This window comes from Vigna umbellata, chromosome 8 (genome assembly GCF_029865625.1).
Source record: "Vigna umbellata cultivar VRB3 chromosome 8, Vumbellata_1.0, whole genome shotgun sequence".
Classification (NCBI taxonomy): domain Eukaryota; kingdom Viridiplantae; phylum Streptophyta; class Magnoliopsida; order Fabales; family Fabaceae; genus Vigna; species Vigna umbellata.
The window spans coordinates 34,928,875-34,954,181 of record NC_142172.1 but is presented as its reverse complement, the minus strand read 5'-3'; the positions used below and the strand labels follow the sequence as shown (position 1 = coordinate 34,954,181).

Below are 25,307 nucleotides of genomic sequence, written 5' to 3'. Positions count from 1 at the left end.
ATACGATTCATGCATTGATTTCTATATTTATTTTCTTTTTACATTTTTCTTCAATTTCTCACAAACCTACCGCCTCATTTGTTTGTATTGGGAGAAAATAGAATTTGTACATTAACAATGTTATGAACCCTCAAGTTTAATAACCTAACACATTTGTTTTCATTATTTTATTTTCTTTGTGAATCTTCTTATCAATAAATAAATAATTAATTAGTTATTAAGTTCTTATATTTAAAAAAAAAAATATTTAATTCGTTTTCATTTTAATATTTATATTTGGGTCAATTAAGTTATTGTTTTTGTAAAAGAAAAAGTTTCACACTATTTTTATTAAATTCACTTTAATACCTATCATAGATGTCATATGTTAAAATCTAGTTGCATCACCTGTCGAAATTTAAATTATTTTTTATTTTAATTTTTTTCTAATTTTTAATGCATGACATTATTGTAAAAATTAGAAGATAACTCGTTTATAATGTTAACATCAATTTAAGATACCACACTAAGTCATTTTTATAAAATTAAATCTTAAATTAAACTTAATCTTAATTTAAAAAGAAAGTGAAATTATTTTATTTAAAATATATATATATATATATATATATATATATATATATAATTAAATTAAATAAAAATAACAAATATAGATATGGAATTAAAAATAAATATAAATAAATAAAACACATTTTTCACGTACCATTAACTATTTAAACGTTATTAAAAATATTTAATGAAATAAAATTAATAAAATTAAAATTTAATTGAAAAATAAAGATTAATACCACGTTAAAACCACGATAATAGAGAAGAAAATAATATTTTTCCTTGTATTGTAGCGTTCCAAAGCGTCTCGAAGCACCTCATTACTCAATTGCATGTGTCATAATTTTGTTGCTTTTTATTTGACATTGTCTTGTTTAATCTTAATTGTAATATTCATGATTACATATATTTATTGTAAATAAGATTAAATTAGTGTATTTATATATTATTTCCTATTCCAAATGACACTGTCAGTAATTATACTAATTATTTATTAACAATCGATAAATAATCTGCACATTTTCTTTCTTTGGAGACAAAATACCATTTCAATAAAATTATTCTTATTCTCGGTTATAAGTACTTCAGTTAAAATATTTATACAAGATTATTAAATCTAACATTCCAGATTATATAGTAAGTTCACATTTTAACATAAGAAAACAGTTAGAATAGACGGTAAATAAAGTTATTAAACTTACAGTTATCCGAAATTGAGTCGTAATTTAAAACTTAAATACTGAAGAGTAATTCAAAATAATAAGGACAACTGAGAATGCTAACTAACTAAGCAGTAGTGTTATCTTCTTCCAAGGCCTACTCCAGAGACACCTTATCTGCCTCTGCTCACATCCAAGTGGATGATCATTGCAAAAGAAAAACATACCCAAGCAAAACACAAACACAGAAACAAGGATGAGCTAGATATAAAAATCATGTTATAACATCTACACACCATATGCAAATAAAGACATATATATTAGACTATGCAAACATGACTTGTTGCACTTAAACTTGACTCGTCCGGACTTAGAATGATTACCAAGCTATGGTGGGTCATGCACTCGTGGTGGCCTCTACAACTTTGCAAAGTCATTGTCAATGGGTTTCACCCTACCACACTCACGAGGTTAGTCCGTTATCACTCACCTTGGGCCATATTGGAAGCACCCAAGACTAAGACCTCCTGCTACTAATCATGACATGATTCAATCCTCTCTACCTGAGAATGATTGACCATTGTAGTTTCAGGATAACCCCCAAGACTGAGCTACAATGCAAATCATTCTAAACACTAAGGCACCACCATGAATCTTCTCCTTGAAGACCATGAATTACGTCCAATAGGGCACCACCATGTAATCTCCCTTTGAGATCCATGGAATTACGTCCAATAACATAAGGCACCACCATGTAACCTCCTTAGAGATCAATGGGATTACGTCCATCAACCATACTTTTAAAACCACATACTTTTATTCACCAAACAATGTTTCATACACTTGCATACTTTCAATATAATCACATTACCACATCATATTATGCATTGCATACATTCCACAAAATTGATTCAATCGAAAAGAAAGCAAAAGAGAAGACTAGACTTAAAGGATTCGCACAGCGCACCCTATTCGCAAGGCGAGACAAGATGGTCTCGCACAGCGCACCCCCTTAATTCGCCACGCGAATTAATTCACAGCATGCATCAGACTTTCAACCTCTCGCATAGCGCACCCAGGTCGCTATGCGAGAGCCTAGACAGAGACCAACCCCCCTAAAACTTTTGCTATGCACCCCACTCGCCTTTCAAATTAAATGGACAGTGGTTCCAAACAACCACCAGTCGCATAGCGACAGGATTCGCCAGGCGAATCTACAAACAGAGAGCAGCACCCTCTGGTCATTCGCGCAGCGCACCAACTCGCACATCGAATGACTCATACAGTGAGTACTCTCTACATGGTCTCGCTATGCGAGACAGCTCGCATAGCGAGTCTGCATAATCTGCAAAACGCAAAATCTGTAGAATTATGCGACTCACACACCCTTTACCATTTCTAGTCATTTTCCCCAACTTCTAACACTCTTAATTCTTGTATTACACCTAATTAAATTTGTCTAGATGATTATAAACGTTCCTATTACAACTCTAAAGTGATTTAGACTCAATTTTCACTATAGAACACCAAAATCAACAACTTAGGGATCCAAATCAAATTCTAATACTTGTAACTCGTTTTAGACCATTTTGAGATTCCTAACAAGTCAAAATTGACCTATCTGAGCTACCCAAACAGCCCAAACACACCGAAAACCTCCAGTACTCAAAGTCACTACCTCACTTCCTCTCAAAGTGACCTAAGAACTATAGAAGCTCCAAATTTTCTATCCAACCAAGGTTATAACAGATTTCACACTTCACTTGCTTCCAATTGATCAATTATAACAATTCAAACCCATCCAAATCAATTCCAAACATCACAACACAGTTACATAGATTCACATATGAACATGACAGTACGTACCATTACATGCACTCAAAACTTTAAAAACGCAATCTAAACAGCAGAATAATGCATATATCAGTCCATACACATAACATAAAAATTATAAGAAAGTAGTCTAGCTCCCCTTACCTTGGAGTTGAACAGTACAAGAATGCCCTAACAGTACCTTACACAACAAGAACCCGATTAAACCCTACAAACCACCACATTGATGGTAGAAAACAGTTCTTAGAGCTAAAATGGAGTGGAAAATTTAAGAAAATGAAGGCACAAGTCACATGCAACTATTGAGATTGCATGTGCTAGTTCAAGGACAGAGAAGAGGTTGCATGGAGGGACTTACCAGCTTAGAACCTGAAATGAATCGGTTAGTTTTGAATCTCTCTACGTCGCGGACGTTTTGGCGTCACCTAAACGGAAAACTAGTGGCTTAGAGAGGGGAAATGGAAGAGAAAAGACAAAGGTGTGGTAGAAAGAAGGCAAAGAAAAGAAGACAAAGTTCTAGAGAGATAATGGAGTTGGGTTAATGAACCAGAACGTGTCTGAAAATGGACTTTTAAAGGAACAATTTTTGATTTTATTAACTTAATACTCCATTAAATTTTCTAATTAATTTCCAGGTTGTTACATTAAAATTAAATGATTAATGTTATAGTTAAGTCACACTTTAAAACTATTTATATTAAAAAGTTCAAATTAAATATCTGTGTACATTATACTCTACACGTAATTTTTTTTATTGTGAAATTTTGAGAATTTTATGACCACTGTTACTTTTTATAACTATAATATTAATATGAATTATTCACCAAACTTTAAATTACTTAGTTTAATTTTTTTTATTATTTTGTTTCTATTGTCTTTCCAAATTATATAGATTTTAATGTTTTAAAACATATTAAATTTTTATTAATTTATTAAATTTGGTTTATTTTAAAAATGCATAAGAAAGATAATACCAAAAGTTCAGTAAAAAATAATGTACCTGTTAATAATAAAAGTATAACAATTTATTATAGATAATACAAATTATCCATATATGTAGATCAAGTAACTTAAATTGCAATCAAATTATAATAATAAAATAAAAAGAATTACATCATATCTATAAACTATATTTAATCTAGTGTAGAATATTTGATTCAACCATTATTTTTATTAGTATTATAATTTTAAAGTCAAAATTACAAATTTGATTGTCAGTGAAATAATTATTAACAAAAAGATTGTTGCAAGTGGAACTTTTCATAGAATCTTAAGTAATAAAACAAAAAGACATTTGGTCTCAAATTTTATTTAAAAAACATCTATTTGAAAAAATAATTATATATAAATATAATAATGAAATAAATAATTATTTAAAAACATGTAAATATAAGAAATATTGTCAGTAAAGCTAACAATTGTAAATGTCGATGCAATTTGAATTTCTTGAAAAAATAATAAAGAAAAAAAAAGTCAAAAAAACAAAATTGTGGGAAGTGTTTTACACAATTTAAATTATTATTTTTGTAATAATAAATAGAATAATTAAAGTAATCTTAAATGTAATAAGCTTTTCAAATAATTATCTGAAGAAAAAAAATAATCTATTCAAATATTTTTTTATAAAGAACACAATTATTTTAATAATTATGTGTATGATTAAAACTAATTTTCAACATTATATAAATAAAAAATAAAAAATAAACTTAAAATATTGATTCTAACCTATAATTTACTTTTACATTTACTTTTGGTGTATTTCTTGTATAAATGAATATCTATTAATGTTATATTTTCTAATCAATTCAAAACTAATGATCACTTCTCTATATCTTTAATTTTCTAACAAATAAAAATTTCACATTTTAAATTTTCTAATAAATTATTTTTTAAAAGAATTAATTTTTAAGTAATAATTTTTAAAATTATAACATTTAAAAAAGTTATTTTTTTTATATAATTAGCTTTCTAAATTTTCAATATATTTATTTTTCTAAAATATCATTCCTCACTATAATTACCTTTCTAAACTTTTATTTTTAAAAATATATATTTTCTACAATTTTATTTAAAATACTTACTTTTGAAAATATTTATTTTTCAGAGTAATATTTTTTAATATAAAAAATTTCCCTTCATTTTTAAATAAAAAATATCAAAAATCCAAATCAAAATTCGATTTTCTAATAATTGAATTCTTGTTGGTATTCTAACCAAATTAATCAAATCACTTATAGAATATGATATCTAGTAAAATTAGTGTCGTCAAAATGAGTTGAAACCCATGAGCCAATCCGACTCACCATGTGTTTGAACCGGGTTGGGATAGAAAAAAATGCAAAAATTTTGATGCGAGCCAATTTTGACCCGACTCACTAAGAATCCACACAGGTTGAACCCGTGGTGGGTCGGGTTGGCTCACTACCTATTTTTTTTAATTAAATTAATTATTCAAATTCTATTTTTTTATTGAAATCAAATTAATTAAATTAATTATTTAAAATGCACAACCTTTACTTAGCAATATAGCCTTTCGCACTGCTGTCTTTTCAAAAGTTGCCTTCTGGAAATAAAATCCTAAGATTATAAATTGGATAATATTATAGATAAAGAAGAAGATACTTCAAGATAGCATAACATAGCATAACACTGTGAATTTATCCACTTAGGACTCCAATTTAATAGATCGATAATTCAGGAATATATCATTTGTTTTATCTTGTTTTTAGACCTATCTACAAACATGACATTTTTATCTTGTGCCATATACTTTTGATAACGGCTATATGTAGTTTAACGGTTGTGTATGTTTCATTAAACTAAATTGGCAAAATTTTATGCTTGATAGCTTATAATATATATAACAATATATTTCTTTTATATCAATTGGTCCAATTATTACTGTTTCAATTTGATCGATCAAAGTAACATGTTATAAGAATATGAGAAGAAGAGAGTGAAAAAAAAGTTAATTAAGTGAGCCAATGAGCCAACCCATTTAACCTACCAACCCGTGGTGGGTCAGGTCGGGTTCAAATAATTTTGACTCGCTAATAAATGACGTGGTGGGTCGGGTCGGATTTTCCGTTTTGACAGGTCTAAGTAAAATATCCTATTTAATTAATTATTTGACAAAGTTTGCTATTTGAGGTAAAATAAGATTAATTTGTGCTGTTTCAAATAAAATTTTAAATTATATTGATATTTGAATTAAAAATAAACTGATAATTATTAAATAGTATTTGGTATTAAACTAAAATTTTACATTGGTGGTAGTTTGAATATTTCATCGAAATAAAAGATAAAACAAACTAAATTTGAATTGTTTTACTAAACGAGTTTAATTATAAATAGAAACTTAATAAAGAAAATGAGCATAGTTTGAGTTTGAGGGAGAAGGATTACGAGTGGCTCTGGTAGTGGTGGCTGCAAAATGAGGTTGATAATGGTTAGTGGAGGTGGAAGCATTAATGGAAGGAGAGAAAAAGCAGAAGCAAGAAGAACAGACGAAGATGTGTGATATTTGGCGGCCTTATCTTTTTCACACCGAAACACGTGACGACATTCCAACATGATTTGACAAGGTTCACCATTAAGCAAAATCCGGTCAGAAAATTTGAAGGAGTTAAATTTTTATGGAAGGTTGAGCATTACCATCAGAGGTTGGTTTTGACCGATGATTTATTGCACATGGTGTGAGATAATAGGTGGTATAGTGGGATAAGATTTTTCGTAGGCTGGGCCCATGGTGAGATTATGATGCAGGATGAGTAGCTAAGCTAATACAGAACCGGCAAAGGTATTGTTGACAGAGAGTGTTGAGTTAGAGGACTGAACCATAATAGGACCAGCATAGTTCTGATCAGACCTAATATAGCAATACCAGGTGTGGCCAAATTTTAACAAACATGGCATTATGATTCCTGTCCTTGTGAGATTTACCATTATTTTTCTGTCATTAAATCTGCTCCATCTGCCATGAACTTGGTGATCTATCCATCAGTTTGAGGGATCCCCTATAACTAAGTCCCCTGTGTCTTTTTCAAGTTCCAGTGATAATGAGTTAGAAGCCCTAAATGAAGGTGATTTGTTGATGATAAGGCGAACGTTGGTTCAAGTTCAAAAGGAATTTGATAACACAGCGAAAAAATATTTTTCACACTCCCTGTCTTACAACAACCAATCTTGTTGATTAATAAGTTATAAGAGTAGTAGTGCTAATGTGGCTAACACAAGAGTAGTGCAAAAACTTAAATTATCTACCATCTTTCGTGCAAAGTCCTATAAATTACAATGGTTAAGTAACGAAGGTAACATTGTAGTAAATAAGTAAGTCCTCGCAACCTTTGCCATTGAAAAATATAAGGATAAAGTCTAATGTGATGTTGTGTCAATGAAAGCTACATATCTATTATTAGGAAAACCATGACAATATGATTGTAAGATTATCTATGATGACTTTTTCAGCAAAATTTCATTTGACTTCTAAGGACACAAGATTACTCTCAAATCTTTGACTCCACAAGATATTAATACGATCGACTAAAAATTGAAACAAAAAAGAATAAAAGCAAGAGAAAAATAACTTGTCATATAATAAATGTTTGTTGGTACAAAGACAACCTTGTCTCCCACACAATAAAATCTTCTTTGGTACCCAACACGCACCAAGTGCCATACACGAGGCCGTTGTGTGTCGAGGCCAGGGTTTTAAGATGTTTCAGAAGTTTCCACCTTTACATATGTTAACTTTTACATGAATTCATTGGGTGGCACACCATGGTAAGCACTATAAACCTTTCTTTATATTCTTGCAAAGTTTTTGAGCATAAGGACTTTGTTAAACTAATTTGGCATCACAAAACACAATCCTTTATGCCAAATACAAACTTTAAGTGACAAAGCCTTAAATTTAAATTCTTTGCCAATGAAACGTGTGAACAACATTGTTTTATCGTCTCTTCCTTTATGGGTTAGTGCACTTCTTAAAACCTTCATCATAAAGAGGACCCCAACACCTTCTCTTTGATGATCACTTATGTACAATACCATCCTCATTTTCGACTAAAAAACAATACACATTTCGTTATGATCCCGAAATAATGATTTTCTTTCTTTTTGTAGGTCTTTCTGAATTCATGGGCGAATTCTCTCCAACTCGGGGAACATGATGCGAACCTAATCAGCCCAAAGATTACATGGAATAAAGGGAGTATCATTAAGCATTATTAGAGGTTGCAAATAAAAAGAAGTAAAAAAGTGGCAACCAACGCTTTTGTGTGAGCATCCAACGACAGACCCCCAATACCCAGAACTTGTGTCTAGCGGGAACATATAAGTGAGTTCAAGCCTTTTCAAACTGTCATTGATAACTTGGACAACAAGCTACTCCAACTAGTCGCATTTTTAACATGGAGCACATGTTCTATTATAAACACATAATTAGAAAGTTAAAATTAGATTAGTTAATCTTAATACAACTACACTTCACCTATAAATAAAGTGCATCTTTCATTATAAACAAACAAATTTGGTTTTGAATTTTAAAAGACCAAATGTCTCCATTGTGAGTCTTATCTTGGAGGTAAACTCAAGAGGCGACTCTTTGCTTCCACTCATCTTGAATCATCCTAATCCAAATGACGTGGATTCCAGCACTCCAGCACCTCATTTCATTCGTTGTACCAACTTCCGCGTTCATTCCATCGTCCAAAAGTTCTACATCCAAGTAAGTCTTCTTGATTCTTTTTCTTTTATGTCTTGTTTGCAGTCAATTCGATTATTCTGTTCATAGCCAATTGCTTATGTGATAATCAAATAAAAAACAAAATTCAATTCATGGATGTGTGTGTATTGAGTGTTCCTGTGTTGGATCTGAATTCTGTTCAGATTAATCTATGTTTAGTTCACACAATGCCATGATTTTTCTTCATCTATTAATTCAAAACATACTCGAAGCATCCATTTCTAGAAATTGAAATTTAAGTATGAATATGATAATTAATTCATATAAACCATCCTTCTGAAAAATTTCTAATACAATCTCTTCTTCCTTCTCTAAAACTTTTCTTTCTCCTTATCAGGTTCTGCTTTGCTGTGGTATTTGGCGGACTCATAATATTTCTGTTTTGTTGTAATTTTCTACAATTACAAAGATCTGTTTTTTTTTTGGCTTGTTTCGAATTCCAGAAACATTACTCTTTTTCTTATAAAAATTATAAATACAAAAAAATACCGTTACAGAGCAACCCTGCTCTTCGCCAGGGGCAATTACTTTTTACCCAAACTAAAAACAGTAGAAGTAGGAGATGCCCTCTCAACCATACAAAACTCTGGCTCTCTATTACCACCCTTCGGATCTCCATCTTTCGCTCCTAGTAACAATGAAACAATAGCTTAAGCTTGCTAGTAACAAGATCCTCTTATTCGAATAACTATTCGTGGAATGCCAACTAGATTGCAAAATTTCATTTATACCTCGTTTGGCCGTTACATTTGCAAATCTGAGCAGGTGTAATTTCCATTGCCAACTAGAATCTCTTCCTCTGGATTAAAAGAATAAAAGTATTTAATGTTATTTCGTGTGCCTAACTAATAACTATAATTGATGCCCCCATACAAGTCATTAATTTCTTGAACAAATGATATTAAAATTTTTGTATACTATTTTACATGAAATCTACTAGTACCAATAAACCAATGAAGTTTTTTTGCTGAATGGAAGGGGGAATCGGCCAATGAAGTGAACCTGATCTTGTCAACACACATTATCCCCCGCGGAATCCCGAATTATTGGTTGTTGGTGACGTTAAATTTCCAACAGCGTCATTTCGTGTTAGTGGAATAAAAAGACAATGTCCCTGCAACGGTGGGAGCCTGCCGTTGCTTCATTTACAAAACACCCTGTTCAAAATAATAGATTATGGTGAAATAAAAAACTAGAGAGAACTAATAATGCTTACCAGTTAAGCATCTTCAAGGCCTGATACTATGCATACATTAGGCTAAGCACAAAATTTGCACATCTGTGCAATGATGATACATCAAACCACAACGGGTAGTTATACCAGTCCCAAGCATAACAGCCATTACAGTATGGAGGTATAGTTTTACAATCCTTCATCCGTGATGACACCATTGGAGGTATTGTCAATCCTCTGCTTGGCAGAAATCACCCTATCCAAAGTCTGATCCGAGACCAAGATCCCTGTGGTTTCCAAATCTGCAACTACAGCAACAGCTGCATCTAGTTCCCCGAGATCAATGCAGAGAGAGATTATCTCATCATAAAGAGAACTGTAACATGGGGGAAAATGAAGAAACAATAAGATGAAAAGCAACAGACATGGGATGGCAGAAAACCAAAGGTTGCCTTCATTTTGCAGTTATCATAGTGAATAAAATTCTGCAATATCTAATCCAACCCCACAGTTATTCATTATTTCCTCAGAAATATCGGGTTAACTTTCTTTTCCTCCTGGTCGAGCATATAAAATATCTAGATTTTTATTGGCTGGGTTGGGTAACCCACAGAAGAACACGGGTCTTGTTTTACAAAGAAAATAAATTACCTCCCAAACTTATAACCAAGTCCATGAGTTGTTTGCAAAATTGTTAAGAAAGCTGAGGGTAGAGGCGCCCTTATAGCTGCACGCAAGATTATGGCACAATCCCCGATAGTTGGTGTCCCTCCCAATTCTATGACCTGTACAATATAGGTCAAAATCTCATTCAGCAAAGACAAGCATATACCAAAGAATGTTGATAGGTTAAATATATCCAAAAGACTAAAGTAGTATTGCCAGTTACTAATAAAAATTATTCAGTGTTAACTCCTAAATCAAGTGGGAAATTCTAACTTCAAACAAGTAGTGGAAATCTCAGCGTTATTTACAGAGATAATGAATATATCTCTACTACGTTCTAACTAATATATATGCCAAATTTTAAAATTGAATGAATTATTACACAATACCTGGACAGGAATCAACAAGCAGAAAGGTAGACAACTAGGCACCAATGTTCTTTTTTTTAATTCTTCTATACGAAACAAATATAAATATCACCATTCAGAGTAATAATAAAATTGTTTTCGACACACCAAGAATGTTTAATATCCCATTGAAGGAACTAAATCAACAGCATTCGCAAACTAGCGTAACTGATCCATGCATCACCATGAAAGTTGAACCAAGTAAAAAATAACACGTGTCACCAAAATGCTGCCAGCCAGCATGTTCCAGTAAACTATTTTTAGAACTGATAACCTGAAAACATAAAGCTCAAGAGTATCCCTTACATTTAAGAAATAAAAAATGTAAAGGGATATCCTAGATATGCTAGTATTAATTGCATAAATGTTAGGGTTGCTGCAATGAATCTTTCTCACAAATATTTCATTGAAATTCCCTTAGTTATACGATTTTAGCCCTCACGTAATTAAATGTATAAACTCAGAAGTTGGAACTAAAACAATTTACAGATTAAGCAACTTCACCCAAATTCCCAAACCGTTGAACCTTAAGGTGAATGACCTTCGCAAGTAGAAAGAAGAGAAGATGATAAAATCGGGTAACAATATCCCTCAAACACGTCAATCATGAACACAAGAAAATTAAGACAGCCAAAATCAAGATACAAAATTTAATGTCATCATCCTACATCATTTTGGATCTTAATTTACTTTTATGTGCAGTGTTATAGAGTACAGTTTTTATTTTGTACATTTGAAGAAGCAGTAATCATATTCCATGTCTGCAAGAAACTGAGAATTTAACCAGTTAAAACCATTTCAACAAGAAACAAGTTTGTAGTTAAAAAGTCAAGCTTTAGTTATTTACCTTCTGCATAACTTTGATTGCCAACTCAACTTCCCATTCCTGTGACCATCTACGAGGAGGTTTGTTCTTCAGTTCTCTCTCCCATGTCCATCCCCAAGCATCTGCTAATGTGTACATGTCTGACACATCAAAAATTTTTCGCTTCCTCATTTCCTTAAATGCCTCAAATACGTCCAGTGGAAACCAATCATCATCATCATCATCCTGCCAGCAAACAAGTTAGATTCAGAATGTCAAAACTGTAACAGAGATTGAAAGAATGTAATGTTAACAGAGAATGGATGGTCCATAAATGGCTCTCAGCTTCTCATGAATCATTCTCACCCAAAACCTCAGGCTGCAATATCAGTTTTATCATGTTGGTTTTTACATCCTAACATTTTGGGATCTTCTGTACACAAAACCTGCCCTACTGTCTAAACAAGTAGAAGAACCCAACTCTCTCCATCCAAACTTACAAAGGAAAAGAATACCAAAGAATTATTATCGTACCGCTGCCTGCAATCTGGATTTTCTAAACTTTTTAGATCTAGTGACAGGTTGATCAGAATCTTTAAACAACTGGACTCCAATCATTTGAAGAGGCTTCTTAGCTTCAACTTCCTTGACTTTTATCCTGTCTACGTCTTGGTTCTCTGCTGGTTCTACTTCCTCTTCTACTTGTTCTGCTTCCTCCTCCTCCTCGTCGACTTCATCATCTTCAACATCTTTAGCAGCATCTTCTATTGCATCAATGTCATCTGCTACTTCAGAGACGTCTGATTTACCTGCATCCACTGTCATTTCTTGATCAACAGTTAAGCCTTCACCTAAAAAGCGACGTCTCCAGAACTCTGTATTTCCTTCCTGTAGCTGTATACGCGAAATCAATGCATCCAGCTCTTCATCCACCTAGAACATGAATCATATTTAAGTTTAGCATTATATATTACAGGTCAGATGGAGAAAAAAGAAAAAGATACTTAAACAAAACAAAAGAAGAACCAACCTCTTCTTCCTCCTCTTCCACTGGAGGAATCCAAAGGGGCCTACCACGAGATCGATTTATTCTCCTTGCTTTCTGTACCCGTTGGTAAAGAATATTTCTAGTTCCATCAGTAGGCAAGTCTTGTGCTTCTAGTTCTTCCTTCAATTCAGACACAAGCATTTTACTAGCAGCCTTAGGCTTTAAAGAATTCTGTTCAGGCCCCTTTATGAGTTTCTTTAGTCTTTCCTTCACTCTAATATAATCATATTCAGATACACCATCCCCTAAAACTGCAAGTCCTTCAATCTGCAAGGTCTTCAGGAGCTTTTTATTGTAATCCCTCAAGTCCTCCAGGCATCTTTGTTTGAAGGAGGTCTCCATTGGGTTTGAATATATAAATCCTTGAGCATCAGGATCTAGAGGTGTTTTACCTCTTCGAGGTACCCACCGCTTGCGCTCGCCAGTTAGGCCACCCTCCTCAATATATCTGTCCAATTAACAATAAACACATTAACAATAAACACATTGATAAGCATTACTTAATTGAGCCCATTAACTGAGATTTACTATATCAGTGAAAGAGAACGCCTGCATTTAAAAAATAAAGAAAAGCAAAAGCAAAATGTTAGAAGCTTTTTGTAGAAAACTTAAAAGAGATTCTTAGGACCACTACTTAGATTTTGATTTTCCTATTTCGCCGACTGGTAGTTTTAGAATATTAAAGTTACCTCTGTTAGGAAAAATAAGCTGGACACAAACACGAGCCTTAGAAAAAACAATTTACTATCAAGAGGTAAAATATCATACATTTGGTATGCACAATATTATTGGACAGCAGAAAAACAATTAGAATGAAAACCCAATCGAAATAAACTAAATAAATAAAAGAAAAGTGAAATCATAATAATAGTTTCAATTTGGGTTTCAGCTCACTTGCTGAGAACAGATAAGAATCATTTATGAAAACATGTATAAAATAAATAACTTAGATCAAAATAATAATAATAATAATAATAATAATAATAATAATAATAATAGCAACTGTTGTTGAAAAGGAAACAATACCTAGCAATATAATCAATCTCATATCCAAGTTCAGCCTCTTCTTGTAATGGTTCAATCCATGAGCTTACTAATGTCCGGTATTTTCTGCTCAAGATCATTGCTCGTGAAGGGATTGGCTGGTTATCTTTGGCCATAACTTCTAAAGCTTCAAGCATTTCAACAATTCTTCCTGAATTTCAAAATGACAACTAGGTTGAAGCCAAGCATTCTCAATAATTTTGGTCATAAAATTTTATAAATATACATTGAACACCACAAAGGAGCAAATCCCTGATGACTATCTTTAGTTACAATGTCTCAACAAGGGTAACAAAATATAAAAAAAAAAAAAATAACTTTTTAGGAAATAAGTATGTGCTCTGGAACCAGATATTCTACATATAATGGCAAGGCAGATGGATTCCCATCGGATACTCCCCCTGAAAATTCTTCTTTGAGCTGAAATTTAGGCACAACTTTAAAATAAATGCCTCATTATCTCCATCCATTTCATACAACAGATGAGATGATACTCTTTTGGGCACAACTACTTTAGGTTAAGGACTTGGTGCCCTCCCTAATCCAACAATGGAAAAACTCGAGTTAAAAAAATATTAATGGGAGAAGTGATAGGAGCACACTCTCTAATACACTCTCTCGGACACTCACTCTTAATAGCAAAACTTTATTGGAAAATACAAAAATCAAGAGAGGGAATCATTAAAGTTCCACACTGTTTGTGATTTCCTATAATATTCAACCCATGAGAGTAAGTATATTAAAAAAAGTGTGTTAAAGAGTACGTTCCTAATATCTCTCTACTTATGGAAAACTTACCTTACTTTGCAGAAGGAGATAAGGGAAAGTTCAAACTTGTGACACAACAAATGCGAACCCTTAAGGTTAATTGAATAAAATTGTAGATTATTTATTAATCGAGACAACATCTCTTAGAATGAGAAAACAACAAATACATAGCCAGTAGAATTATACCTTCCCGACATAACGCTCGAAGGTACAAAGAAAGTGGATCTCCATGATTCCCTTCATCATGTAGAACTTTTGTACCCCCTTCAAAGTTTTTAAGGGCACGAAAATGCCTAATAGCTTCTCGTACCACACAGTACTTCGTAAAACACTCCACTAACAGGCTGAAGAGACAATATGGGACAAAACAGATCAAGAGAACATTCCACAGTCCTATATGACAAAATCAAACACTACATTATATTTAAACAAACACAGCTGAATGAGTACATAGCTATAAGATCCCCAAAAATTACAGGTCATTACTCAGTTTACCTGATAATCAAAGTATCTTTCAGAAATAGAAGGAAAACTTGAAATTAAAGAATAGCATATAAGTAATAAAAGAGTTAACATTTAGTTGAGTGGAGGCTATTTATAACATGTTTGTATTTCCGTTGAAATGATCCCGAACCAATGTTCATATTACAGCTACAGTTTTTTGTTTCATGGTAAAAATGAGCGTTGGAACATGAATCAATGGAGGATAACATGTATCCATACATGCTATTAGCTGCTGGTGCAAAGTAAACTGTCTAGTAAGCAGTATCAATAAAATCTACATATTAAAACAGGACTCCGAGGCTTCTGAATTATACTCCTGGTTTGTTGTGATTTAGTATTAGATTAGTAGTGTGCAGTTGTTGTTTGTTGTGCTTCCTTGGTGAATTTAATTAGAGAGTAATGCCCATGTTTCCAAGGGGACTTTTATCTAGCCCATAAGATTGTTATGCTATAGGTTCATGTTTATATTTTCTTTGAAATCTATTGCTTTGTCACAGAATTTGCTGCAACTTCTGTTTATTATATATAACAGTACCATTTTAAAAAAATAAAAGTCTAAATTTTATACTAACGAATTCAAATAATATAACATTGAACATGTAAAATGGTCAGGTTTGTAAAAGAAAAATAATAATGTGTCGTACGCATGGGTCTTCACATTTGGCTGTATACGCTTGTGAGCTTCAACCATCATGCCGAGTAACTCAGCAACATCTTGTACTCTATAAGCCACACAGAAACAAGTTTAATATGATCCATCACATAAGAACAACTATAACTTAATGCATGAAATATTAAATTTAAGAATTCTAATGTGAGATTTCACAGCCATTTAAATCATCTAACCTGTCATAAGATTCAGCTCTAGTATATGCTTGAATAACCCAATTATATGTATCTGTATCGGGCTTCATATAATCTGATATGCCACAAATTAAAAATAATTCACAGTACATAGAATTAATAATGAAGAAACGGATTTTAACAAATTAGAAGAAAAGACCATCTCAACTTGAACAGCACAAACAAAGAAACAAAAAAAGAACGGAAAAGAATAAAATACATGAGAAATGAAAATTAATTGTGAAACAAGTTACAGTATAAGAAATAGAAACAAACTTCCCTTGAAATGGTAAATGAAATATTTATAAGTAAACAACTATAAGCATCAGAAAAAGAAGAGGGAGGGAAAGAAAACGTGGAGTGCACACCTTCTCCATATTCCATGTTCTCAAACGTTGCAAAAGCTATTTCAGGTATTCCGCAGGTAGCCTTATAATTTTGAAAGAAATAATATTAATAAAACATAGTGAAAACATCAGAAGATCAAACAGGCTCACATTTTGCTGTATCAAAGCCAATTGTTATTTGAAAATTTACAAAAAAATAAAAAATAAAAAATTGGCATTGTTTGTCTAAAACATCTACAACTTCAGTGTCATTGTGTCATATTTCATATCAGTTACCTTTACATATTTTCTACTCAAAGAGAATGGAAAAACACGTGGCAAGGATTTTATAGCTATTTTTAGTAGGTAATTTATTCATATAATAATATAGGTTTAGTTACATTTTTTTGTCCTGATGTATTGTAATTGTGCAATTGTAGTTGTTTAAGTTCTAATAGTGTCAATCTGCCATGTATAAAAAATATGCAATGTCAGTCCTGCAATCCGAGAGACTCAATTGATACAATTAAACTCTGGAGAGACTAAAATAGCTCCATTGATCAACATAGTTGGAATCTGAAGAACTAAAATGGCACAATTGCAATACTTGGAGGATCAAAACTGCAATTAAGCTAATTATGTATGTATCAATGCCACGGGATGGGAGTCCCTTAATTTACACCAATAATCAGTTTCATGCACAGATAAAATTTAAGGAACGAGCTATAAAAGTAAGATCTTTTTAAAAAAGGAAAATACGGACCCCTAAATCACCCATATTTTTAAGGAGTACAAAACCAACCACTAATATTCCTAAAGATCAAATTGATCTTGCTTTCACTATTTCCCTAGCAAATTCTTGGAAGCAGGACACAGTGTAATATCACAATTATAACCAAAAGACTGATGCTATCCACCTACAAATTCTCCTCCTATCTCAAAAAGAAAGTACTAGATATAAAAAGTAAACGAGTTTAACAGTCTTAGAAAAATATTAAATGTATTTAGTACTCTTAACATACAAGGGAAGTAGGAGGATCTAAAGTTATGCTAACTGAAAGCATATAATCTAGTAATGAAAACCAAAGACAATCCAAAAGTCACAATAAATGTTTCCACCCCTATTTTTTTGGCAACATGAAACTGACCCCTAGACTATAACTGTACAAAACATTCTGAGATAAAACTAGACTGAGGAAGGTAACCTGCACACTGAGGAGGCAATTGAAATGAAATGTGGTTGCCATCCTTCCTGCTGCCTCCATCTCATAGGCAATGTCTAGCGCATTAGAATGGTCCCCAGCTTTGCAGTCTTCTTGGATCAGTAGATCATAAACCTCATCAGTAGCCTTGAGGCCAATATCGGCACCCTTGAAGAACACTTCGTTGGCACCTTCCAAATGCTTGCTCCGAACAAGCTCATCTATACAACACCAGAATTAAAGCACACCAAAAAGGAGAGGCCAAAACAAATTAACAATAAGTAATCAACAACATGAGAAGAAGATAAACAGAATTATGGTATTCTTTTAGTTCTGTTTGGACGAGCTTCTCTACGAAGACTTGAGAAAGAAAATACGAATAAAAACGAAATTATAAGCTAAAATTAGCTATTGCACAAGTTAAAAATGAAAATTTAGAGAAGTTTTTTTGAGAGAACTTCTACATATTAGCTTATGGAATGACTAATATCAATTTTTCTTCTTAAATTTCTCTTTTAAAAGTTTTTATGAAGAAACTCGTCCATACAGGCCCTCAAGCTAAAATAAACTTCGACACTTAGCTTTTATAGAAACTAGCTTCTACAAAAGTTCAAGTGCATAAGTTGATTTTAGTTTACTAATAAAGCACAATTCACTTTATCCTCGCACCTCTTTCTCCTATACGTTTTAAGAGCAGAGAAGTTTATTCAATTAGTCAAAATGAATATACCAATAAGAACAATCCAAGCTTGGCGAATATCATAATTTAGGTCTTGCATATCTCCAAGTATTTCGAGACCTCTAATGGCGCGACCTTTAGACCCAAATAACCTTACCAATGCCATGAATGTCTCGTGAACCGGTCGAAGCCCTGCAGCCAACTCTCTTCTCAACGATTCCATCTGCGCAAAACAATAATCAGTTGAATTGAAACGGCTCTCGGCGTCGTCGTAGAGAAATTATCATACCGCGGCTTCTTCGTGGCCGTTGAGGGCGTGCGACACTACCAATCCATGAAATGACCGAGGGCCAGGGCTGAGGCCCGCGGCGATCATGTCGTATATGACTTCCGACACGCCGTTTGAGTCGCGGTTCCGGGCCCGGTCCATGAGCTCCTCCATGAAACTGAACCGGAGCCCGTTCTCGACCGTGCTCTGGTCATCCTTCGGCTGCTTCTTCTTCCTGCCCCGCTTTTCCGGAACTGAAACCACCGCGCGAACCGTCACGGTTCGGGGAGAGAAGTGGTTCAATTTGAACGGGAAACTGGAGTAACGGTGAGTGTAGCTGTAAGGTAAGATGAGTGAGGACATGAATGCATATAAAGAATTTGACAGTAACGGGTTTTGGTTTGGTGGCAGTGTCGAGCCACTGAAGCAATAGCGTGGTGTGTGTACTGATGATAAGGCAGACCGCGAATTGAAAAAGTGACGCACGGACACAACAAAACCGAAACAAATGAAGTTGACGAAATCTACTACCGAATCTGACCCTTATTCTTCTCTATTCCGTTTTTCTTTTCCCACCACCATGTTTCCTTCCTGCACCTCACAGAAGCACTGAAGATATTTTATATTTAAAAAATTAGTATATTCTATGATCTAAAATATATATTTTAAATTGTATAATTTAAAATTTATATTTCTGATTACATAATTCAAAAGGTATTTAAATTCAAATAGCTTGTAATATATTTGTTCGTAATCAATTCAATAAATAACACAAAAATTTACCACAATTTTATATTGTTATGAAAAATGTGATGAATGATGTATTAGAATTCGCCATCTAAACTTAAATCATAAACAGCTTTAATTAACATTAACGTGATCTATTTCTACTAGTTTTGACATAGGAAACTTTGTGAAGAGTATTATCCACACGGATGACAAGGTCGGACACATCTACCTACTATTTGACTGGGGTGTTGCTCTCTCCACCACCACAGCCTTCTCCCTCCACCTCCCCTTTACTATTTTGCCCCTCAGTAAAATTTTATTTTTAGAATTATTGTTTTTTAATTTTACTCATTTATAACATATTTCACTGATAACCTACGTAGTTCCTTGTATGAGTAAAATATTTTTCTGCAAAGCTCAGTGATCGTGAAAAGAATTATCAAGCAATCTTCCTCTTGCTTTCGGTGCAGTACGTGGTGCAGTGCGTTTGTGGTGTAATGTGCTTGTCGTGGTTCCTCTCCAGGTACGTAGTCATAATCCTTCCAATAATCCTAAACCCTAAACCCTAAACCCTTCCAATAATCCTTCCAATAATCTTTCCAATAATCCTTTAACCCTAAAACGTAAAATGAAAACGAAGCCTAAACGGATGACATCCTTCAACGGATGTCAACATCCGTTTAAGGCAAAACGGATGTCGACATCTGTTTCGCCTTAAACGGATGTTGACATCCGTTTAAGCTTTGTTTTAATTTTATGTTTCTGTTATTATTTTATTAGATATTTTAATATTTTGATTTATTATTTTTGAATATCTTTTTAATGTATTTTAATAATGTATATTTATATTAGTTTATATTTAAATATTAAAATATTAAAATAATAAAATAATAAAAATAAAAAATTTTAACTTTAAGGATATAATTGGAATTAAAGATAATTAGGGAGGTGGAGGGAGAAGGTTGTGAAGGTGGAGGGAGCAACACCCTTTGACTGGACAACAAAAAAAAAAAGCTAACCTATTATTCATCGTATTCTCATTTAAAAAAAATTAGTGAGTTTTAATAAACTTGTGACTATTCACGAAGATCTACAAATATTTAAAAATAAATAATTTATAAATTTTAAAATAAAATTTAAATAAAATTAAAAAAACGTAAATAAATATAAGCATGATTAATATATATGGATATTTTTGTAATCTTCAATTATTTCTATATAAACATGATTAATAAATATGATTAATAAACATGATTAAGTAGTATTGTAATGATGTTAGCCATAATTATATTGATACTTGTAGTTTAAAATAATAATTAAAAAATTCCTTCAACAAAAATATTCCCAAAAACTTTGGGCATAAAACTTAATAAAGATGAGGATTATTGTTTAAGAAATATAGTTAGAAATTATTATTTTTATTTACTTTATTTGAGAATAACCAAAATTTAAATGATTATTCCAACAGCGACAAGAATACGAAAGAATAGTTAAAAAACATAAAAGTAGCCCATGAAGATGAACCTTTTCTTGGTAAGTAAAACTTTATAGATAAAAGAAGAGTACAAGAAGTACTCCAAGGCATTCAAATATATGTCTACACTTTCAGATAATGAGGGTCTACACATGAATTTAAGCAAAAGCAAATATATTTTTCCCTGTATAAGATTGAAGATAGAAATAATATGAATTGACCTCCCTTAAATACAATCACATTCCTCAAAAAGTCACAAAAAAAATATCATTTATTCTGTAGTGGAGATGTATGATTGATTAGTGATTAGTATTTGTTGGAGTCCAAGGCCAAAATGGTTGAGAGATTGAAAGGTTTCATGTAGTTGGAGGCTCCTGTCATAATCTGCTGAACGATCAACCTGTTAGCCTTTTCCGATGGATGGAATGGGTCCCAAAATGCAAGTGTGTCACGATCTGGACATAAGTTCGACGCCACCGTGCACAATCCAACACCATTAAAGGGTCCTTGACCGCAACACGCAACTTTTGAGGTAACAAATCCTGTATCCACAAATTCATCCCATAACTGTTAGAAATTGAAGTATTAGTTGAAAGTTTTATATTCTGATCATTGAAAGTGATGTTCGGATATAACGAACTGGTGATGTTCGGATATAACGAACTGGTGATGTTCTATGTACGCATAGATTACCGTATGCTTGAGGATTAGTGACGAAATCATCGTGCATGAGATGTGTGTTTGCTGCAACGAAGACATCTGAACCAAGTTCGTCATTGAGTTGCGTGATCATCTCAACAAGTTGTGGATTGTACAAGGAAGACGCACTCTGTAGCTCCTCTGAGCATTCGCCATTTCTGCCTCGCATGGCTAATTCCGCCGGAACACAACCCAGCGGTCCGGTTCCTGTCACCAAAACCCTACGTGCTCCAAGATCATACAGCCTCTGATCCAAGTCCATGCATTCCATTCCAAATGTAATACTAATTAGTTAAGCCTTGTTTTAATGCTTAATATCATTGTGCATGTGTGAATGTGCAGATAACAACACTGTATTCAGTAATTAGCAGATTATCATGGTTTTATTATTACCCGTAGAATCTTCTTGTACTCAGAGATGACATAGGTGACATAATCTGGTATAGCGAATTGGCGGGATCTAGCAGAGTTAGGCACCAAGAAGTAGTTATTCACAAAATCGTTACCTCCACAGGTGATAAGAACCAGTGCTCCATTCACTAATTTCCTTGTTTCCTCCTCTCCTATAAGGGCACTCACCCTTTGTTGGTATTGTTGGAAGTATTCTAGTTGTCTTGGCATTCTGATAATGTTTACCTGCAATGACAACAACATATATCATACATAATCAATCGCACGAACATGTAAACTAGTGATCCATGTTTTGCTATATATATATACACATACAAATTGGATTCCAGTGTCAACGAGGACTCCAATGCCGGCAGAAGCAAAGTTGGCACCAACCAGCAATTTTTCCCCGTCAAGCTCAGGGCTTAAATATGGCAAGGTGGGCTCGGACCCAAGTGCTTCACCTGCAGAATTTAATCACAGGTCAACTTGCTGTACAGATGAAGTTTAACAGTGGTGAAATGAAAATTAGAGAGTTTATGAAGCGAACTGATAAAATCAGGTATGTTGAGGCCATTGGAGAAACGTCCAGTGGGTGTGTGAGTTGGATAATCAATGCCATAAGGTGGAGCATCTGCTCTAGCCGTGGTGACTAGGTAGTTGTTGTTGCCATTATCAACAAGTGAATCTCCAAACACAAAGAAGGCTCGTGCTGCCTCTGCCCCCTTCAAATTGAAACTGCTGAATGCTAGTGCCGTCACTAGACTCCAAACAACGTAAGACCCGAAAATGGGAAAGCTAGCCATGATCTGGAATTGGAGATGAAACAGGGTTAACTATGATTGATGGCTAGGCTACTCTGTTACACACACACACACACATATATATATATATATTTAGTACCTAGCTACTCTCATTAGTTATCTCACATAGCTTAGTGGACAGAGTCTCAGTAAGAAGTAGATGATGTTAGGTTAATTTTAAATGAGTGTAAATATTTGTACCTGCATATATGATATCTCCAAAGTTTTCGGTATTAGATACATGTTCTTTATTTCTTTACCTTTTTCAACCGCCGCAAATTATAGCTTCAAACTAAAATAGGCCCTTCTTATGGAAATTGTATCAGGAGAATAGTGAAAGAGAAATCAATCGCATTAAAGTTTTTTGACTTGTAACGGTTAACCATAGCCGTTAAGACTTTTTCAATGCATGACTGATAAGATTAATGTTTGATAATGTATATTTTTATTAAATTATCCTAATTTTCTGAATTTGAAATCGTTATTTTTTCTCATTTTAAGATTTATTGTCCTTTGAAATATTAAATATTTTATTACATGAGAGTATAATATTGCAATATATGATATAATATATATTGCAATTTAGACATATGATATAAGAAGGAAATTAGGTGGTATGGCAGTTCCATTTGTTAACACGATATGATTGCAAAATAGAGAAGAATTACAAATGTTTTAACTTATAATAACATGTTGGAAAAATGTTTTAATATTTGCATTCTGTAAAGCAAGAAGACTATAAAACACAATGGTTTTACTATGATATTTTCAATATTGTTTGAAAGTACGAAAAGAAATAAGATCAAACGATTTTTTAGAGCAAAATCTTGATTAACTTGTGTGGCGTAGTTCATACTGTGCCTAGACAAAAAGACTTCGTATCCTTGTCTTTTAAAATTATCTTACCAAGACTGTAGAGACAATGTGTCTTATCTTAGCACTTTCTTGCTTGAAAAAAAAAAACTGTATGTTCAAAGAATATTTGGTTAATTATTTAGAAAAACTAGGAAAAAAAATACACACATTTAAACATAAAACACACAGGTTAAAGAATATATATATATATATATATATATATAAACATTGTTTTTGTTGGTGAAAAGTATCGGGACCAACAATTGAACATAATTTGAGGGTAGGAAAAACTAATATAAATACTTTGCAATTCTTTTCTCTCTCTAACGATTGATAGTGTTTAGAGTGGTTTCAACATTACATAAAAACCTTATGTTTGTAAATTTTAAAAGGAATTTCTTACTACATCTTTTGAAACATTGCCAAAGATGAAATATTTTTTGAAAGAAACTATATTTCTAAAAACTTATTATGGCACAATTCAAAAGTAAAAACATGTTTTCTTGTATTTTCTTACCTACGAGAACGTAGGCATGGACTTTTAAAGTGATTTCATTGTCAAAACTTATTGTGTAATTTTAGAAGGTACTATAATCTTAAACATTACCTTATACGTGAATAACTAAAAACAATATCATTTGTGTCTTTGTTCATTGAAACGGATGTAAGCATAGAAGTTCCATTTTTTTCCCTCACATTTGGCGTGATAAAATATTTCGATCATTTTCTGTTATTGAATATTAACTTCAAATTCGTTCTACTTTTTTTGAAGTAAGAAACGAAATTGCTTCGTCACTTATTAATGTTCCAAAAAGTTTAAGAAAAAAAACACTTAATTTTCAAACATTTGTGATTAAATAAGGAAAATAAATCCCAAAAACACACATACATATAGGAAAAAACGGGTAGATAACTGTGGATAGAGAGACGTACTCAATTAGGTCAACTTATTGAACTTTACTATTTTCTTTTTATATTTTATAAGTTAGTTGATTGCCCATTCAAACATGAAAAAAAAAATTCATATGACATATCTTCTTATCTTAATTTTGAGTGTAGATTTTTGTACAGGTAACAAGATTTGAGTGAATTGAGGAATCCTGATATGTACAAGATTTGAGTGAATTGAGGAATCCTGATGTGTACTATTGGGAATTGGAACATAGGAGGAGATCCACTTGCAAAAAATTCTCTAACACTCAAGTCAGTAAAAAAGTTTGAATCTTTTTAGTAAGGGAGAGTGAGTATGAGTGAGTGTGTATTTCTTAGTGAACTATCATGTATATTTATAGGGTTTCTAAATCCTATGACTCATGCGATAAAACTGGTAATATCAAGTAACATCAATATATATAATGACTTATCGTATATATAATAATTACCGATTTTAGTACTATTTCCTTTGAAGTAGGAATTCTAAATTTTTTTTTTCTGCAAATATCATGTGGTCGAAAAGCTTTGACTACAAGACATGACATCTTGCCCATTTAAAGAAGCAGAAGGCCAAGCCTACCAAGCCTGCTCCCATAGTAGCTTCTCCAACTACTAAGAAACAAAAGGTTGTGGTGACGGTGGCGTCGTCGATTCTAGACTTTGTTACATATCTCCTACTCGTGAAGAGCATGTTAAGAATAATATACCTCTCGAGGTGGTGGACCTGATTGCAAACGAGGTCTCCGAGGAGCCTAAGGGGGCGATACTTGGTGGTGTCGACCTCAATGGGGCTCTTGTGCAGGTGACCAAGCTTCTTCTGGGCGACACCTTCTCTAGCGGTGTTCCCCCACCTCCCCACCTGAGCCTTGGGGGTCTTCCTAAGTTGTCTTATCGAGGTTCGAGGTC

General features: G+C 33.0%; 2 protein-coding genes across 6 annotated transcripts; both read right to left on the bottom strand.

Moving 5' to 3' along the window:
• Positions 1-9,140: 9,140 nt before the first annotated feature.
• Positions 9,141-19,019, bottom strand: PTAC3 (plastid transcriptionally active 3). Of its 5 annotated transcripts, none has more exons than XM_088096314.1 (15): positions 18,540-19,019; positions 18,302-18,473; positions 17,575-17,792; positions 16,412-16,472; positions 16,047-16,119; positions 15,845-15,922; positions 14,883-15,040; positions 13,911-14,079; positions 12,867-13,332; positions 12,371-12,769; positions 11,879-12,082; positions 10,610-10,743; positions 9,728-10,334; positions 9,516-9,583; positions 9,141-9,412 (listed from the first exon to the last, which is right to left on the bottom strand). In XM_088096314.1, exons 1-13 carry the CDS (start codon positions 18,879-18,881, stop codon positions 10,148-10,150), a joined length of 2,661 nt encoding a protein of 886 aa, XP_087952440.1. In that variant the 5' UTR covers positions 18,882-19,019; the 3' UTR covers positions 9,141-9,412; positions 9,516-9,583; positions 9,728-10,147. The 5 variants fall into 5 exon arrangements, with proteins under 5 accessions (XP_087952440.1, XP_087952439.1, XP_087952441.1 ...); XM_088096313.1 differs by having other exon boundaries at positions 9,787-10,334; XM_088096315.1 differs by having other exon boundaries at positions 9,222-9,412; positions 9,516-9,923; positions 10,001-10,334.
• Positions 19,020-20,873: 1,854 nt separating this feature from the next.
• Positions 20,874-22,616, bottom strand: LOC124829891 (GDSL esterase/lipase At5g33370-like). The gene is made up of 5 exons (XM_047303476.2): positions 22,361-22,616; positions 22,147-22,274; positions 21,814-22,056; positions 21,415-21,667; positions 20,874-21,263 (listed from the first exon to the last, which is right to left on the bottom strand). Exons 1-5 carry the CDS (start codon positions 22,614-22,616, stop codon positions 21,028-21,030), a joined length of 1,116 nt encoding a protein of 371 aa, XP_047159432.1. The 3' UTR covers positions 20,874-21,027.
• Between the last annotated feature and the right edge of the window lie 2,691 nt (positions 22,617-25,307).

What these genes read in the sequence shown, in the direction of transcription:
- LOC124829891 (XM_047303476.2), bottom strand. Translation starts at nt 22,616, where the DNA reads ATGGCTAGCTTTCCCATTTTCGGGTCTTACGTTGTTTGGAGTCTAGTG. An exon ending in TTGACACTGGAATCCAATTT is followed by an intron (nt 22,057 to 22,146) that starts GTATGTGTATAT and finishes TTGTCATTGCAG; the next exon opens with GTAAACATTATCAGAATGCC. An exon ending in CACTAATCCTCAAGCATACG is followed by an intron (nt 21,264 to 21,414) that starts GTAATCTATGCG and finishes TTGTGGATACAG; the next exon opens with GATTTGTTACCTCAAAAGTT.
- PTAC3 (XM_088096314.1), bottom strand. Translation starts at nt 18,881, where the DNA reads ATGTCCTCACTCATCTTACCTTACAGCTACACTCACCGTTACTCCAGT. An exon ending in ACGGCCACGAAGAAGCCGCG is followed by an intron (nt 18,474 to 18,539) that starts GTATGATAATTT and finishes TGTTTTGCGCAG; the next exon opens with ATGGAATCGTTGAGAAGAGA. An exon ending in TCGAGCGTTATGTCGGGAAG is followed by an intron (nt 14,080 to 14,882) that starts GTATAATTCTAC and finishes TTTGAAATTCAG; the next exon opens with GAAGAATTGTTGAAATGCTT.